This window comes from Petaurus breviceps, unplaced genomic scaffold (genome assembly GCF_028583685.1).
Source record: "Petaurus breviceps papuanus isolate PSGF00001 unplaced genomic scaffold, PetGlider_PUasm1.0 175, whole genome shotgun sequence".
NCBI lineage: Eukaryota > Metazoa > Chordata > Mammalia > Diprotodontia > Petauridae > Petaurus > Petaurus breviceps.
This window is the reverse complement of record NW_027185764.1, coordinates 51,163,575-51,183,024: the sequence shown is the minus strand read 5'-3', so window position 1 is coordinate 51,183,024 and position 19,450 is coordinate 51,163,575. Positions and strand designations below refer to the sequence as shown.

Genomic DNA, 19,450 nt, shown 5'->3' with positions numbered 1-19,450 from the left:
GGTCTAATAGGATAAAAAAAAGTAATACTGTAGAAGTGGGGGTTCCAGTTCTACCACTGAGTTCTAACACTGGACAAATTTCTTAACCCCTTTATGCCACAATTTCTTCATCTGCAAAATAAGGGAATTAAAATAGGTGTTCTCTGTATTACAGTAAATTACTTGCATGCCACTCTATCAATTATAAAAATTAATGGCAAATCTATTTGCTGGGTGCAGAGTGAATAGTGCCAAGCCTAGAGACCGGAAGACTTATCTTCCTGAGTTCAAATCTAGCCTCAGATACTTATTAGCTGTGTGACTCTGGGCAAGTCACTTCACCCCGTTTACCTCGGTTTCCTCATCTGCAAAATGGGCTGGAGAAGGAAATGGCAAACCACTCCAGTATATTTGCCAAGAAAACCCCAAATGGGGTCACAAAGTGTTGGAAAATACTGAAATGAATGAACAACATTCCAGAGCTGTTTTGTCTTTATTACTAGGAATTCATTCTCATTGAGCATCCTGTTTCCTGGACAAGGCTGGAGATACTCTGACATATTCTAACCTTTGTCTATACTTCACAGAGACTACCACTCTTCCATTATGCCATAGCCTTGGACCAAGTTCATAGGATCATAGATCTACAACTGAAAGAGACCGGTGGAAACCATCTAGTCTAAATCCTCTTTTCATAGGTGAGGAAAAATGAGATAAGAGAAGTTAAGTGATTTGCCTAAGGCCACAATTTACCTAATTACTCATATGGTATAGGCTTATTTTCTATTGGATATATTTTAGTCTTCTACACGGAAATTTGGGGAGCCCTTAAGTTTTCTATGATATGGGAAATTCTAGTCTCAGATAACATCTACAATTAATCTCAAATGATCTTAATTAAAAGTAATTAAAAAGTAGCTAATCTCATCTATGCTGAATCTGATTAGCTTCAATTTCAAGATGTCCTTTTTTAAATTTTATCACCACATTCTAATGGTACTCTATGTATTGATAATAACTACAATTCACATTTCCAAGGAACATGCCTAAAACAGTAGACTTAGGTCAGTAGTCCAACTGGGTCAGGTGATACCTCCTTTAAGCAGCCTTTCTTGATTCCCTACCTCTCCAACTATTAATTAGTTATTCCTTTCTGAATCTTTCATACTTAAAGTCATAACCCAGAGACACTGACCCTGGAGCAAACTTTATAACAGGAGAAAATTATATAGAGATATATAACTTAACCTTTTAAGATAAATTCAGTTGAAGATACATTGAGACTGGTCTACCAAAGCTGGGTGAAAATACAGTGTATGAGTAAGGTAGGAAGCTAACCTGTGGCATATTGGCAGCCAGTGGTAGGAATCACCTGGCACTTTCCCATTTTAATTCATTATGCATGCTAACTAATCAACCCAGCAAGCAAGTGTGCCAAGCAGTGTGCTAAGTGGTACTTCGGACAGAAGTTTGAATAATGAAACAATATCTACGTCATGGAGCTTATATTGTAATGGGAGACAAGTTCATTACATAAGTATAAACAGACTCTAATATAACTAGAGAGGGAGACAACTAGCAGTGGGGGAGCTCAGGAAGGTGCCATGTAAACATAAAACCCTTCTCAAAATGTTTTTAAATAAAATAAAAAGGATTAAAAGGAAATTAATTTTATTGAAAATTATCAAAATACAGGTAATTTAAGTTCACAGACCTCAGGTTAAGAACCCCTAATATAGGTGGTTGAACTGCATCTTTTTTTGAAATAGAATTTTATTTCTCTTGTTTTTACAAAATCTATTTTTTTTCCAGTAGCCCTCCCATACAATAAAGAATACTTTTTAAAGAAAAGAAAAACAAGAGGTAAAAAACCCAGCAAAACCAATCAATACATTTTCTTAAAATCTGGAACTACATGCAATGTTCCACACCAGTGGACCTCCCACATGTACAAAGGAGTTGTACCAGCAACCACACTGGCATACCCAGAATGGCTGCTAGCACAGGTTCTTAGATCTATTTTACAAGGAAAGGTAGCTGTTTAAAGGGTCAACAATCCTTTTTAATTATATTCACTAGTCCAGGGGAAAAGTAAGCACCCTGAACTTCAGAGAAAATAGAAGCAGAGAAATAAAGACCAACAGGCAGTATTCTGACTGCCCAAATCAACTATACACTTTATATACATCCCTGGATCAAGAGAGCCTTTACATCTGAGCAGTCAGGGGGCTCTGAACATACAGTCGCTCCAAATATCCACTAGGGAATCACAAGATCTTTCTCATAAGGGAAATATACTAACTCCAAAAGCAAAATACTAACTCAAGAATGTATCTACACTTCTTAGAGCCAGAAGGCCTCACAACCCTCCTGACTGTGCCTAATTAGAAATTAGCAAAAGGTGTGAAAGCTTTCCTATAAGCAAGCCTCCCCTAAGCAAACTTCCCTTAATGGGCTCCACCTGAGACCTATTAATGGACAGGGAAGATCTTATATTCCATTAACATTATTATAAGGGAGGTGTTTTCTTATATTTCTTCTTTGAGGCCAAGGCTGCTTATTCTTTGTAATTCTGCAATAGTCACTTATGATTATTTTGTGGTGGTTGTTCTTTCCTTTTATATAGTCATAATAACTCTTGTGTGCTGTTTTCTTGACTCTGTTTTACCCCACTGCTGTATCAGTTCATACAAGACTTTCCATGCTTCTTTATCGTTTTTTGTCATTTTTTTTACAATACATTAATATTCCATTACATTCATGTACCATACCTAATTTGTTTAGAATTGCTGCTATAGTTTTGTGTATCAATGATCTCCATGGGATATATGCCTAGCAGTGGATATTTTAGTCATTTTACTTGAATATTTGCAATTTACCTTCCAAAATGGTTATGTTGATTCACAATTCCACTAACAATGCACTAGAGTGTGTCTATCTTGCCGAAACCCCTCCAACAATAACTATTCCCATTTTTTGTCATCTTTGTCAATTTTCTGGGTATAAGGTAAAACCTCAGGATTGTATTGATTTTCATTTCTCTTATTATTAGTGATTCAGAACAGGTGTCAAATATCCAAAACACACCTGAGGACAGCCAGAACCAGATTGCAATGTCATAGGGCAATATTTAGCAATATAAATAAGGATATAGTAAAACATAAATAATATTAGTATGTTATTTTCTAAGTCAATGTGCCATCTCCAGGGTTCCTCATGTATGGTTTAGTGGCCCTGTTTTTGAGTTTGACAACAATAACTTTCATACGTTTGCAATTGGTGCATGTGTTTCATAATGTTAATAATTTGTGATTCTTTTGAGAACTGCTTATTCACATTCTTTGATCTACTGAGAATTGGTTTTTGTATTTAGCAGGGTTTCCCAAAACTCTTAGTGGAGTTTTAAGCTTTAGCAGCTTAAAAACAGTAGCTATAGTTTTGACTATATGAGAACTTTCTTCTTATCATTGACTTCTATGGGATATATGTCAAATAATGGAGATGAGTCGATTAAAGCACTTAAGTGTTTAAAACTGCACCAAGACTTTTGGGACATCCTTCAAACCCCTAATCTGAGAAATTTGATAATTTTTTTCTCTTTTTTTCCCATCCAGTCACTTCCCCTCTTGTCCTAGATATACTGAAGTTGAGCTTCATCTTGAAAGAGAAGAAGAGACTATGAGATGATGGTGAGGAAGAAGTATATTTCAGGTATGAGGCATGGCCACTGCAAAGGCAAGAAGATGAAAAATAAGAGTTAGGTGTTCAAAGAACAAAGAGAGAAGGCTAGTTTGAATCGGACATTTTCAGAACAAATATGGCATAACAACTTATTACTAAAGTGGCCACATAGTCTTAAACAAAACATTTCATTCAGTAAGCCACAATCTCTTCAATCAATTTAGAGTACCCTAGTAAAACCTTTTATCTTGAAAGGAGGTTGGCTTCCAATCACCCTTAAGCTAATCATCCTTAAGGAGTAATAGAAAGTACAAAGGCCACCCACCCCTAGGTCATAATTAAGTTAAAATACTAAGTACCCTCTTGAGGGGTAGTAGAAAGTACAAAGGCCATTCACACCTAGGTCACAAGGGTCACAAGTAAGTCACAAATCTCATCAGTCAGCACTGAGTACCCAAGTAAAGTTCCTTTCATCTTAACTGAGGATGACTCCCAAACGCCATGGCTCCTCTTCCACTGGCTGGCTGCTCCCAGCTCTTGCCTGGATTCACCTGACTGTTGCCTGGATTCACAAGTAGGTAGCTCTTTGATAGAAGCTCACGGGATATCTTTACAGCTTCTGTTTCTAGGAAAACAAAGCTCAACAGGGCTACGACAATATTTACACACATTGCCGGCACTATCATCTCAATTTGCTTTCTTTTTGAGAAATTAACACAGATCAACAGACAGGGCTTCTGTCTGAGAAACTAATACAGAACAACAAACAGGGCTTCTGCTGGAGAAACCAAACACAAATCAGCAGTAAAGTCCCAGGACTTCTGAAAACTGAAGCAAAGCCCCTTTTCAGGACTTCTATAAACAGCAGTAAAGTCCTCTTTCAGGCCTTCTGAACCAGTAGTAAAGTTCCAGGGCTTCTGTAACAGCAGCAATGTCTTCTGTCAACAGACAGGATGCTTTGTTCTGACAAAGTAACATCAACACAAACAGAACAGAGTACCAACACCACAAGCATCTTTCCTCCCAGTTCTGCTTGGTCTCAGCTCCGGCTTGAGTTTTTATCCACTCTTTCAGCAAGTTCTCCCACTGTAGGCTCCATGTGATGATGTTAGGCCTATTAAAATTGGGCAGGGAAGGTCTCCAAACTCTAAGTCTATTAAGGGCAATACAATGTATACTGTTTCCAGCAAAGACTTGACATAATCAGAGGTGAGGCTCAAAGGCATTTGAATAGCTGAAACAAGGAGCAAAGTACTCCTTTGCTTCATATTACACTCATTGACAGAGATTGCAGGAAAGGAGAAAGTGGCTTGAAGTCAAGGGATTCTGAGATGTAGAGAAGAGGGAAAGAGGGAACACACAGCAAATGGCCTCAATTTTCTCTATCAAGTTAGAGACAAACCCTGAGCTAAGAGGTTCTCAGTTGTTTCTTCCAATTAAAAGTGTTTAAGTACAGGTAATATCCTTAAAATGTTGGCACCCTGCCCTAGTTCTGCTCTACTTCTTTTATTTCCTTATCATATAATCTTCACTACAGTTACTTGTGTATTTGTCTTAACCCCCTCTGTCCTCCACTCCAGTAAGTTTCTTGAGGGAAGAAACTATATTTTGGTTCATCTTCATATCCCTAGGGGATAGTATAGTGTAGTATAGTACAGTTGTATGTGTTAGATACTTAATATATACTTATTGAATTTAATGTTCAATCAACATTCTAATCATCTTGACCTAGGTGACTTTAGAGCACAGGCGAAAAACTGCAACTCAATTATGGCATTAAGAGTGGATAAAGAAAGCTCCTACCAGAGAACCACTGCATATCACTAAATATGTAATAAGGAAGAGTAATGAAAGAAAGTCTAAAGTAGCATGGAGCCAGCCCCAATGTCAGAAGTTTTAAGTGGTTTTAAGTCTTGCCTCTGATACATACTGGCTATGTGGATCCTGGTAACTTACTTAACCTCTCAGTAAGAGACAACTCTCTAAGGCTGGAAGTGTAGAACAGATACAGATTTCCATTTGTCAAAAGAATTTCCTCAATAGGAATCTCCTTTATCAATTAGGTCACAGGTACAGATGTATTTATTCAAAATATTTTTCCTCCAATTATATGTTAAAAAACAATTTTTAATATTCATTATTTTGTTTTTAAAGTTTTGAGTTCCAAATTCTATCCTTTCTTCCCATCCCTCTCCCTCCCTGAAACATTAAGCAATCTGTTTATACATGTTTATTTATACATGTGCAATTTTGTAAAACATTTCCACATTAGTCATTTTGCTCAAGACAGACAAATGGAAAGGAAGACAAAAAGAAAGGAAGAGAAGAAAGAGAAAGAAAGGAAAGAAGGAAAAGAAAGAGAAAGGAAGGAAGGAAGAAAAGGAATGAAGGAAGGAAAGAGAAAATGGAATGCTTCAGTCTGTATTCAGGCAACATCAGTTCTTTCTCTGGAGGCAGATAGCATTTTTCATCATGAGTCCTTTGGGATTGTTTTGGATCACTGTATTGCTGAGAATACCTTAGTCATTCATAATTCTTCAAGGTATACTATTCCTATTACTGTATACAATGTTTTCCTGGTTCTACTTACTTCACTTTGTATCAGTTCATGTAAGTCTTTCCAAGTTTTTCTGAAATCATCCTGCTTGTCATTTCTTATAGCACAATAATATTCCACTACAATCACATACCACAACTTGTTCCCCAATTGATGGGCATCCCCTCCTGGTAACTTACTTAACCTCTCAGTAAGAGACAACTCTCTAAAGCTGGAAGTGTAGAACAAATACAGATTTCCATTTGTCAAAAGAATTTCCTCAATAGGAATCTTTCCAATTCTTAGCCACCACATAAAAGAGATGTTATAAATATTTTTCAAATAGGTCCGCAAATATTCAGATAGGTTTTTTTCCCTTTTTTAAAAAATCTCTTTGGAATACTGAACTGGTTGTGCTATTGTTGGATCAAAGGGTATGCACAATTTTATAGCCCTTTGGGCATAGTGCCAAATTGCTCTCCAGAATGGTTGGGTCAGTTCACAATTCCAGCAACAGTGCATTAATGTCCCAGTTTTCCCATATCCTCTCCAACATTTACCATTTTCCTTTTTTGTCATATTAACGAATCTGATAGGTGAGAGGTGGTACCTCAAGAGATGTTTTAACTTGCATTTCTCTAATCAATAGTGATTTAGAGGATTTTTTTCACATAACCTTAGATAGCTCTGATTTCTTTGTCTAAAAACTGCCTGTTCATAACTTTCAATCATTTATCAATTGGGGAATGACTTGTATTATTATAAATTTTATTTAGTTCTCTCTATTTGAGAAAAGAGGCCTTTATCGGAGATGCTTGCTATAAAAATTTTCCCCCAGTTTTCAGCTTTCCCTCACAGGAGTGAATTTTTTAAAAAAGAAAAAGAAAGAAAGAAAAAGGAGAGCCATGACTTGATTGGCAGTATAAGGCAGCATGGCACAGTGAATAGAGAGCAGGTCTCAAACACTGGAAGACCTGGGCAAGTCACTTAACTCCCCAGTGCTTTTGCAACCTACCTCAGTCATGGGAGTTCCCTCATCTGGAAGTTCCCTAAGGCAATTAAAACACAGTTCCAGTTCCCATCCCTATGATCAAAAAGTTCTTCTCTGATGCTTTATCATGAAGGTATGGGGGTCAATGGGTTCTCAAAGGCTGTGCCAGTGAAGTGTAAATTCTGGCAGGTCCTACCAAGCAGGTAAGGTTTTGAGAACAGGCCCAGTGATGGACTGTGCATGTATGTATATGTATCTCTCTATATACATATGGACAGATTTCTAAGGACAATCAGTCTGTGTGCCTCAAGGGTGTCACCATTCTCATCCATCCCGAACATTGCTGCTAAAGTAATTTTTCTTAGAAACAGATCTGACCATGTTGACTGAGCAGTCATACTTTGTCAAATATAAATTCTGTTTAGCTCTTAAAGCTCTTCACAAACTGCCTCTAACCTATCTTTGTAGCCTCTTTGGACATTATTACTGTTTTCTCACTCTCCCTGTTGTAGCCAGACTTCTCCTTCCTCACAACATTGCCTCCAGGAGCAAATGCAAAATCCTCTGCTTGCCAGTCAAAGCCCTTCATAACCTAGCCAGCTCCTTTCCAGTCTTTTTCCACATTACTCCCTGATACCTACTCTTTGATGCAATAACACTGGCCTTCAGGAAGTTCCATACATATGACATTCCATCTTCTTGGTTCTGGGCATCTTCTCTGACTGATCTCTGTGCCTGGAACTCTCTCCCTCCCCCACTGGAAATACTAACCTCTCTGGCTTCCTTTAAGTCTCAACTACAATCCCTCCTTCTATAGGAACCTTTATCCAACCCCTCTTAATTCCAGTGCTTTCTCTCATATAATTATCTCCTATTTATTAATCAGTGTAATCAAGCACTACCTCTGGCATGAAACTTTTCCTCATGGCTTCTCTTCCAAATTACCTTGTATTTAACTTCTTGGTATAAATATGTGTATTTGTTCATCTTAATACATATAGAGGGAAAGGAAATAGGTCTTTTTTTAAGTTCCTGCTCTCTGCCAGGTACTGTGCTATTTTACAAATATCATCTCCAATGATCCTCACAACAACCCTTTGAAGTAGGAAACTTTGAGGAAACTAAGGCAAAGAGCCGTCAGGTTACCAGGGTCACAGAGCTGGTAAGTATCTGAAGCTGGATTTTAACTTGGGCCTCTTGACTCTCAGGCCCTGCATGCTATCCACTGAGACCTAGCTAGCTGCCCCCCACACAAATATACTGTTATGTATACTTGTCTTCTTCATTAGGTGTAAACTCTTTGAAGTGTTTTATTCTTTATGCTCCAATCCCCTAGTCCACAGGAGGTCCTTCATAATGCTTGTTAATTGACTGCTAGACTAGCCAAACTAATTAGGCTCAGAGAGGCTCATTAGCAGGTTGGCTGGATAACAATGAATTTTTCAAGTACCACAACTCTCAAAGACCAGAGACTAAGTCTAGGAGTTATTCACTGATAATATCACCAATCCTTAAAGTATTGCAGTTAACTAAAAGTACTCTAGTGAATCACTTTATAATAGGCTTTTATTGTATAATTTACACCCTTTCAGACACTTAACACAATCACAATAAAAATAAAGAACCCAATTGATTGAGAAGAGTCCCTGCCCCACCTCCACCTCCTATCTGCTTATCTACATCCTATAGGTTCTCCAAGGCCCAAAATCTACCTCCTTCATGAAACCTCTTTCACCTATGACAGGCTACATGGGTCTTTCATTTCCTGAATTCCTGCTACACAGACACAGTATTAACCAATGGTTCAGCCCTTAATTGCTTTCTATTTCATGAATGTTGTTTCCATCACCACAAACAGAATGTAAGCTGCGTAAGTGGAGGATTTCATCTCCATCTGTATCCCCACAGCATCTTGCCTATTTTAGGTATCCAAAAAATATTATGACAAACTGGACATGAGTTATAAAAACAAATAGCAAAAATAGCAACCTTTTATAACTGCCTTTCTTCATCCCTCCCCTCATAATCACCCTTATCAGCATCACAACCCTGACTCTCCTCATGAAAGCATGATGTACTGGGTACATCATGAGGCATCAATGAATGACTGGCAGCTCATCCAAATAACATTTTTTCTTGATACAGTGTCTTTATGAACATCTTTAATGAAAAGGAAAAAATGAATAAGTTCAAAGACAAAAACAGAAATGCAAACATTAACTCCCTCATTAATATAATATATGCTCTAACATGTCAGAAAAAATTTCCAATATACTCCAAATTATAGAATGTGAAATTCCTAATAAGGGGCTTCAAAGCTATAGTCGCAATAAATACCACCAACTACTTACCCAATCCCTTAAGCAAAGTTACCACCAACGGGAAAAACAAATTAAGATGGTTTGTAGGAATTTGTAGGAATTCACCCATCAAAAACCCTATGCAGGGAAAGAGTTCAGATATAGATTAGATTATACTTGTTCTCTGCTGACACACAAAATAACTGATACTATAGATATATAATTAGAGATTCACTGACAAAGTGAAGAAGAAAAATAAGACAACAGTTTTAAGAATGGAATAGTCAGACACTCACTATTATTAATAGTGAATAAGACAATGGAAAGTAATTCAGACCATGGTCTAAATGAGTTGCACAATTCTTTTACTTTGGTAGTACATTAAAATAGATCTGGTTTTGTAAAAAGCTTCCACTTCTCAGAAAGTATGAAAAGAGACACCTCTGCAAGAAGATTCTAAAGCAGTTTCAAAACAATTTAAATGTGACATTATATATCTCCTTATGTTCACAACAATCAATTTAAGGCTGTCATTAATAACCTGATAGAGATGAATGTTTTAAGTCGTGATTTTAAAAATATTTCTTTAATTTTAAAATCATACTGATTAGCTAGGAAAAGGAGTGGGGAAGGACAAGTAAAGTGCCTACTGTCTGCTAGTCACTGGGCTAATTGCTTTACAAATATTATCTAATTTGATGTAAATCAACTACCTCCACTTGAAGTCTAAGCAGTGTGGATGGCTTGATTGCAATGAGGAAGGGTTAAAATAAGAATGACATCTTGGGGAATACTTCCTTTAATTCTTGTAATTGACTTTATTATACATTATTTCCAACAATTCAGTTAATACTAATTTTCTGCATTCTATCTGTAAAGTCTTTCCACAGAAACAGGAAAAGGGTTATTGAATATTTTTAGCTCTTCCAGTTACATCCACAATAGATAGGGCTTGACATCATATCTTGTTAAATGGGAAGTATAAGATCACCCCTATTTTCCCTACTATTCTTAGATTTCTCTTGGCCTCTGAACCTTCTCCCCCACTTTGCTAGGTGTTCCCCCTTCCCTGTCAAATAAACGAATGCAGACAAAATTAACAATGTTACTTAGAACTTGGCCCAAAACCCCATCTCCTCATTAAGTCTTCCCAATTGGGCTATTTCTGAAAAAAATAACGTATTAAATTTTAAGTTCCAATTATCTTTGAAACTCCCCCAGAAACTAGCAATAAGTGTGTGCTCACAACAGTAGGCACTTAACCACTCTCCCTAACCAACTTTGACCACTTATATGTAATTAGGGGTGGGAACCGAACTGATCTTGTATCTTGGAACTGCATTTCAAAAGCAAAGTGCTTTCAAGTGAACAAGTGTTTCAGTAAAAATTATTGTGGGAATATAGATTTAGAGCAAAAAGGAACCTTGGAGGCTATCTAGTCCAACGCCTTTATTACATAGATGAAGAAATAGGACTAGAGAGGTTGGATGATTTAATGGCCAAAGTCACAAAGTTAATGAGAAGAATGGACCTCCGATTTAAAATCCTGTTTCTTGCCAGAACAATCAAAGAAACTAAGGGAAACTAACACAATTTTCCAAATAAAGTCTATAGCACCAACTCCAGGTTCAGGGTGAAAATGACCAGAGGTGGCAGCCCCCTAGCTCTAGCAGCCCCTCGTAGCACGAGAGCCCTGAAGAGTCCGCTCTTTCTTAGCAGATTTCCCTCCCCCTAGCCGCAGTTCCCCTAGCCCAGCTGTAGCGGCCCCGCCTCCAAGCTGTAAAGTCCCGCCCCCAGCCATAGAGTCCCCGCCCCCAAGCCGTAGCGTCTGAGCTTGGGAAAGACAAGCTAACCCACTGTCCTCACATGAAAGACCTGGACTTCTTAACCTTAAGAGGGCAAATTCCCTACTTGGCCACTACCAACCGTTCCTCTACCCCGCCCGCCCCCTGACTCAGCCCTGGTTCCTCACGTCCCAAAAGTCCACACAGAAGTTCAGGCATTCCACTGAAAACCGGGAAAACTCCAACTACTACCGGCAACCCCCGCTTTCACTCCCTGCCTGGGAGGGGCTCCGGTTCCAGGTAACCAGAGCCTAAATCCAGCCACCCAATTAGGTAAGAGCCACTGGCCAGGGTAACCAATCGCGGCCCACCGGCCAACTCTTCCATGAGTGACGTCAGAAATAATTAAGAAGTCGCGTCATCTCTACGTCAGTCCTTCGGCTCCCTGACATCCAGTCCCCGAAGCGAAACTGAGGCCACTAGAGGCTCCGCCCCACTCCGGGTGGAGCGCGGCCAATGGAGGAGGGCCTTGAAGTAAGAGAGCCAATGATAGGAGGCGAGAGGCGGTGACTGGGCCTGGGGGGCGGAAAGGAGTGGAAAGGGGCGGGACGTGGCGGCCGCGGGGCAGCGGGAGGGTTTAGTTGCGCTCAGTATATGACAGTACGTCAGCAGCGGGATGGCCGTAGCTGTGGTGGCGGCTGCAGGAGCCGGAGCAGCTGCGGCCGCAGTGGAGGCTACAGTAGCAGCAGCAGGAGCACCCGGGGGAGTTTAAGATGGCGGCGGGGGGGCCGGCGGCAGCGGGTCTGCGGGAGGAGCGGCGATATGGTCTGTCGTGTGGGAGGCTTGGCCAGGACAACATCACCGTGTTGCATGTGAAGCTCACCGAGACGGCGATCCGGGCGCTGGAGACGTATCAGACCCATAAGGTAAGAGTCCGAGCCGGGCTGGGCTGGGCTGGGCTGCGGAGCGGAGCCGGCGCTCCAGAGCGGGGGCTGCGCCGCTCGCTCCTGCCTGCTCCCGTCCCGTCCCGTCCTGTCCCGGCAGGGCAGTCACGGGGAGGGCGGCAGGCGTTGCCTCAGCCCCGGGAGGATTCTTTCCTCCCTCCCGGCACCGTTCTCTCCGCCTCAGCCCCGGGAGGATTCTCTCAGTCCCGGACAGCTCCAGGCCGGCGGCGGCGGCGCCCGTCCGAGATGCCCCTTCCTCGGGTGGCAGCTGGGCGGGGGCAGGGAGGCTCCCCGAGTCCGAGCGGGGCTCCGAGGGCGGCCACCCCGCCTCGTCCGTAACGCGACCCCAAGGGAGAGGGACACAGACTAACCCGCCGCTCCCCGCGGAGCGGGCGTCCCACAGACAACAGGACGAAAAGGAGAGAAACCCCCGGGATAGAGTGAATACCGAGCCCGGGAGCCGCCCGGCAGACCCGGGACAGAGGCGACAGAGGGGAAGGGGCAGGGTCGGGGCATGGGCTCGGGCACGGTCATACACTCTTGGGGACAGCTGTCCAAGCGACACTCAGCACTTTGGGGGGGGTGAGGCGCACACAAGCCCCGTTGGGGGGCAAAAAGGGGAGTAATTCAGAGGCGCCCAGCAAGTGGAAGTAGAATGAATGACACTCGTACACCCACCCGTGGGGGAGAGAGAAGCGATGGGGACGGGAGCATAGGCAGGAGGAGCAGAGACAGAGAACCCCGAGGCTGGGGCATGTGCACACAGGAACCGAACTGGGATACAGGCGCAATAGGAGGTACAGAGGTACACACAGAGACACCCCCAGGGAGGAAAACACACATGCGACCCCGACATGGGAAGAGAGGGACTCATGAATTCACAAGTGGAAGTGCATACACATAGAGGAGAGAGACAGCTGGACAGACATCCAGAGGGACACTGAGAGTGAAAGGACGTGCACAGAGGAGTCTAAAGGCAGAACAGATATTTAGGGATCTGGGAAAAGCCCCCCATGGCTGAGGACAGAGAAATATGTATAGAGAGGGAGCACAGACAAATGTGAACTGGCTCACAAAGTTACCCAGAAGGATACTAAAGGAAAGGCGAAAAGAAGAAATACATAAGAGAAACAGGCCAGATTTGGGGGCAGGATAGGCTAGGAGACAGACATGCAGCAAGAGAAGAATGCAGCCTTGCAGATGAAGAGATGAGAATAAGTTCAAGTATAGGAAAAGTGGGTTTGGGGGGGAGAGAGGGATTATGGACAAAAACAATGTCGTGAGGGTGACAGTATGGGCATGTAGAGGTGGGAGAGAAAGACGAGACAGACAGGTGTGGTCAACAGAGGAAAAAAAGACAGTCTCAACAGAAGAGATATGTACACCCAGAAAGATAGACAGAGACAGACATACAAAGTGAAGGGAAAAGACTGGATTACAGAGGATGACAAATACTGACACACTCAAACTGAGAACCGCCCTGACATATAGGGAGAGATGTGCTGTTTAGAGGATAGCAGGATGATTAAGTGATTCAGAGTCTGTGCTCTGTGCTGCCCTGCACCACCTCTGAGCCTCAGAGAAAGGAGACCCATTTATTTTCCCTACTTTTCTCTCTGGCATTTACTTATAATGTTCCCCTACTTTTAATGTCTGGCTAGTATGGGGTTAAGATCAAGCAAATTCGAACCCCACAGCTTTCAGTTCTGGGCGTGGGTAGCAGGAAAAGTTTATCTTCCATCATCCTTGCTGAGAAGGGAAGGAAATCTCCCATCACCCTCTCTCCACAGTGACTTTATGGTATTGGTTAGCCTGCTAACTGGAGTCCTTGGATCAGTCTGGGGGTTAATATTAGTGGTGTTAGCTTTGGGCTTTTTCCATAAAGTTACTTTCCTCTTCCATCTGCAAACTTGTGTACTCTTTGTGTTAAGGACAGAGTGAGGTGTTAAGGAAAAATTTGTTTTTTCTTGTCCCTTTATTTCTCTCTGCATGGGAGCCAGGTGGGATGGGTTAGACATAAGATCCCTTTTTCTCACATCTACCAGGCTGGAGGAAAAACTGTTGCTGGTACTGTGCATAGTTCCTGGGTGCAGGAGGAGGGGGAGGGGGAAGGGAAGGGGAGGGGGAAGAAACCTGCTGACTTGGCATTTACCACAGGACAAGGCCCAGCTCTGGGCTTAACCAGTTCCTATCCCAAGGCCAGACCAACAGCTCAGGCAGTCAGTACACCACCAACAGAACTTTTTAACATGCTTGGCAAAGCTATGAGTCAGGGTGAGGCTGCCTAGGCACTATGGATCAGGAAGTGGGAAGAGTTTCAAAAGGTAGGGGAACTATCAGAAACTAGGGAGCTGCCACATTGACTTTTTTAGACCAGCTAATGGGAGGTTATTTCCCAATGCAACCTCTTCCCATGTAGTGTCTGACTAAATCAGACACAAAGACTGAATCAGACACAAATTTATCTTAGAGCTCACCCTGCATTGAAATGCTCTTTTCCTCCTGACTAATACTTTGATTCTAGTCAGCCAAATGATTGGTAGGAAAGAAGCAGCTACAATTCCCAGCAGTAACCCTCAAAAAGAAGTATACTAATCTATAAAAATATGCCAGTCTGGTTCTCTTTTAACCCTGAACCCTTATCAGAATAAATTATAACAACTTTAAACTGCAGCTGTAATTAAGAAGTGTACCTATGTATCTGAAGGTTGTGTAGTAGCAAAGAAGATTTAGGCCTATGCTAACAGAAAAATTCCATTTTTCAGCTTCAGTTTCCCATATAAAATTTCCCTCACCCTTCCTGTGTTCTTCATTGTTAAAGAGATTGGTGCCAGAGCAGCTAGCATCCCCCTAGTGACTTCAGGCTGGGCAAGGTTAAAGCTATTATTACTTCTCAGTCTGAGGACTTTAAAGGGACAATAACTTTCTAAGAGCCAGAAATTTCAGCATTACAATTAATAGAACTTTACCAAATTAAGCTTGTTCTTTGTCCTTTTGAATCACTCTTCCAAGATAATCCATTTTGGCTTGAAAATTGAGAGGCTTTGAGGAGATAAATTTAAGAACTTCTGGGAGCTGTGAAGTAGAAGAAATGGAAAGTTCTTAGGAGTAGTGAGTGGACCTAAAAGAACTATGCAACATAAAGAATTCATGAAAACACTTTGCTTTAATTAAAATTCTGAAATCTCTTATTTCTCAATCACAATTCTTTACTGCTTCAGAAGACATCCCTAATAAATTAATTGATTTTAGTTACTCGAGTGCCTTCCTTTTTGTTGAAAAGATTGTCAAATGTTTTTTCCTATGCTGTGTGATTTTTAAGTATACAAATTAAGTCTACAAGTAAAAAGCTGCAGTGAGAGATAATTGGTTTTATAAGAAATTTTCTAGTCAATTTGAATCTGGAAACAGTTTGAAACAGGTTATATGTGTAAGTGTGTTAACTTAAAAGGTTTTCATGACTTGCATTATGAACCAAACATGTTTGAGCAGATGAGTATGTGGATAATTTGCTGACATTAGCAAAGCTGACTTCTTAACTGCAGGTAAATGTAAGCTGGATAAAGAAAAGGGCAAGTGAGACATGAAGTTTTTAAACATTTGCTGTCTGAATGTGCCAGTATTTAGGAAAAAGCACATTTTAATATAATTTTTATCAGTTTTTCCTAACTACATCACCAGGAGCAATACTGAATTTTAGTTAAATGGTTTTGAGTTAAATGGTTTGTCAATTACCACTAGTAAAAATCATTTTGCAGGTTGAGTACTGAAACTGAAGATATAAAATCATGTGCATTTTACTTTCATTTCACTGACAATCCAATCAATTGAATATTGTTGTCCCTTAATGGAAATTTTAAAGACATTTAATACTCAAGGAATGAATGAATGTAAAAGCATTTATTAAGCTCTATGTGCAAAGCAATATTATTAGTATGTCCACTTCCTGTTAATTATGGTATTTCTATTTTAAATCTTTGTAACTTTAAAGCTCCTTTAGCTATTCAATGTCTGTATACATCTGTGTGGAAGTTAATTTCTAAGAAGGAAGAATAATTATCACATTCATTAATTAGTATCCATTAACACATTCTTTTATAAAATCTAATAATTTTACATTTGAACAAAACTGCCTTGTTTTTATTAGTACTTGGTAGTAATGTACAAATTCAAACATAAACATTTAAAAATGGATATCTTTAGGTTTTGCTCAGCATTAAGGCTTAAATCAATATATATCAAAGCAGAAATTTTCAGAACTTAAACTAACAAAATGATTATCTGTAAATATGTCTTGCTCTTATTAGGGGCTTAATAAATGTTTGAATTGCACTCTACTTCCCTATAGAACCATAATACACACTGATATACACTCTGAATCCTAGATTAAATAATGAAGTAAAATACTCAGATCTACTAGTTGACACCCTCATCACAGTAAGTTTCCAAAATTGGATTAATGGTCTTTTAAATATTCTATTTAAGAGGATAAACTAAAATCTCACCTTCTGCCAGAACTTTCTGGTCTCCGTAAATACTCTTGAGATTACTTCCGATTTATTTTCTATATATATTGTTTGAACATAGTTGTTTGCATAGTTTTGAGCTCCTTGTGGAAACTGACTACTTTTGCATTTCTTTCCATCCCTAGCATTATACAAGGCACATAGTAGGATTAAATAAATTTGATAAATGCTTCTTGATTTGACTTAATGCTCTGTTTCTTGATTGTCATCTTCTTCCCTCACTCCCATCAATGTTCTATTTCTAATTGTTACTAACATTTCTCAGTCTCCCCTAAATATGGTTTATACACAATTAACAAAAATCCCTCTTCAATTAGAGTAGCCAACATTATTGTTCAGTAAATTATCTATATGGATTTTTAAATTTAAAATAATTTGAAATGCCACCCTTGACCTCAAGCTTTTTGACAGGCAATAATTAAGATTTCATGTCATAGAGAGTTCATAGGAATAGATCATTCAGTGATAAACTGAAAGTTGATAACAAAGGAAATTGTTCTGAAAAAGCAGTATCCTGGCTGTCTGAAAAGCCAAAGACTTTTGAAGGTGGCATTAGAAGGTGAAATATACATGCATAAATACATAACTCACACACATACATTAAGAGGACATTTAAATACTGAAATAATTATCCATATGCTTAGTGACAACAACCACAACATCCAGCCTTTACATCCCTGTTTTTCCTTAAAAAAAATTAAAGTAGTGTTCATTCAACTTGTTAGATTATGATCAGTCCAAGTTCACAAAAGTTCTAAAATATAATTTTCAACTGTTGAGTCATTGGCATAATTTTGCAATAACCAGACCCTTCTCCTTATTTTACAAAGAGTACAGCCTAACCATTTCTTAGTTTTGGCTGGATGTATTTGGAAACTAGGTAAAAAAAAAAAAAGATGTCTCTGAAAGGGAATAGTATCCCAAGTGGTAATGCATTTTTAAATGACCTAATCTTTTTCCTTTTATGTGTGTGAAGTAATTTTTTGAAAATTCCAATGCATTTTTTTAAATGTCATACCTAACTAAATTATTTTTATCTTAATTTCACCCAACCTTCTCCTTGAGTTGTTTAAAAAAAAAAACTTTTTTTAAAAAAAGCAGGTAGCATTGTAACACAGTTCTAACTGGTTTTTCCCGTCAAAATCACTGTTGGGAAATATGAAGCATAATCCAGGCCAGAGTTACCTTGGAAGGCTGTAGCTCTCTATTTTGCTTGGCTGTGGAGTTATTGCTATCAATGGGCTATGTTAAACCTTCAGGAAGAACTGGTTCTAAGGATTCCACTGACAACCTGGAAAGTACATACCTGGAACCCAGTTGACAGAATCTATGGTTGGCATTTAATTATGAGGTGTGTGTGTGTGTGGGGGGGAAGACAGTATATTAAATAATGAGTATATAAATGATTTAAAACTTTATGTATAAAAATCCAGGAACATAAACCCAGAAGTAATTGGTTGCTTCTGTTTGAATATAGAACATTTAGCCAGCATTTTCAAAATAAGAAGTTTGTTCTACTGGTACTGCAAGTAATTTAATTATTAATACAAATAGGGTCGTGCTTCCTTATTGGAGAATGTGTCTGCTGTCAGACCATAAATGACTTTTAAATGACTAAAAGCAAATCCACAGATCTTGACTCTGGATTTTTAACAATCCTTCCAGTATTAAAGCTCAGTGATTACACTAAATTTTTTTCAGCTAAATTAAAGAATAATTAGATAAGTAGCTTCTTTTGGTGATGGTTTGAAAAGTGATTTTTCTACCAAGAAAAATATCAGAATGTGAAATTAGGAAGTTGTTATATTGCTTAAGTCCAACTGAAAAGAAATATTAGATGTAATGGGTATTTTTTTGTCTTTGCCTTTTTTTTCTCATAGCTAAGAGGATTTAGATTTTGAGATATGAGTGTTTTAAGTTCCTTTTGACAGACTTCATTGCTTAACCTCAATAAATTATACATAAGACTTTCAAAGACTTCTGTTAAGAGAAAAAATTTATTTTTACTTGAAGATAATCATTATAGTTTTACACTACTGTGGTATATGCCCTTATTTATATTTTGAAGCTCCATTTCTAAGTCTAATGATTAAACTATTGAAAAAAAGAAGTCAACTGTTTTTTCCCTTGCCCCTCCATCTCTGTTCTCCAATGTCTTTTGATTGTCTCATTCTCTTTTAGTTTAAGAATTTTTTTAAGGAAATTTAAAAACACACACTGCTTGAGTACATAAAGCTTTTATTATACATTTTTAAAAGTTATACAGGTCCAGTTATCAACACTTGGTTCATGGTCTGTTGAGGTAACCTGCCAGAAAATTTTTCTATTAAACAATGAACCTTATTCACTGGATGGGGTTTGACCTGTCAAAGAGTTTGACAACAGAAAATCTATGCGAGAACAGTCCAATAGATTAATTTTTCCTCTAGGATAAACTAACTTATTTTGGGATCTAAATATTTATCTGAAGAAGACACTTTTTACATGACTACCTTTTTTAAAAAATTTTTTCATTTCCACTTATATTGCCTGTCAGCATTTTATCCTGTGATAGAGGATACAATTACAAATCTAGGCAATAAAATAAAAGAAATAAAAACTTTGCCTCCTGGCTTCCTTGAAGTCACAGCTAAAATCTCACCTGCCTGAAGCCTTTTCCTATCCCTCTTAATTCTAATGACTCCTCTCTGTTGGTTATTTCCTATTTAT

The 19,450-nt window shown here is 39.2% G+C and overlaps 1 protein-coding gene across 1 annotated transcript in view; it reads left to right on the top strand.

The window, feature by feature from the left end:
• The first annotated feature begins 11,908 nt into the window (after positions 1-11,908).
• The window catches only part of ELL2 (elongation factor for RNA polymerase II 2), a 93,643-nt gene continuing 86,101 nt past the window's right edge, over positions 11,909-19,450 (top strand). Inside the window, exon 1 of the mRNA XM_069085143.1 lies at positions 11,909-12,197. Coding sequence (XP_068941244.1) covers positions 12,045-12,197 — 153 coding nt within the window. The 5' untranslated portion in view covers positions 11,909-12,044. The remainder of the gene's footprint in view (positions 12,198-19,450) is intronic.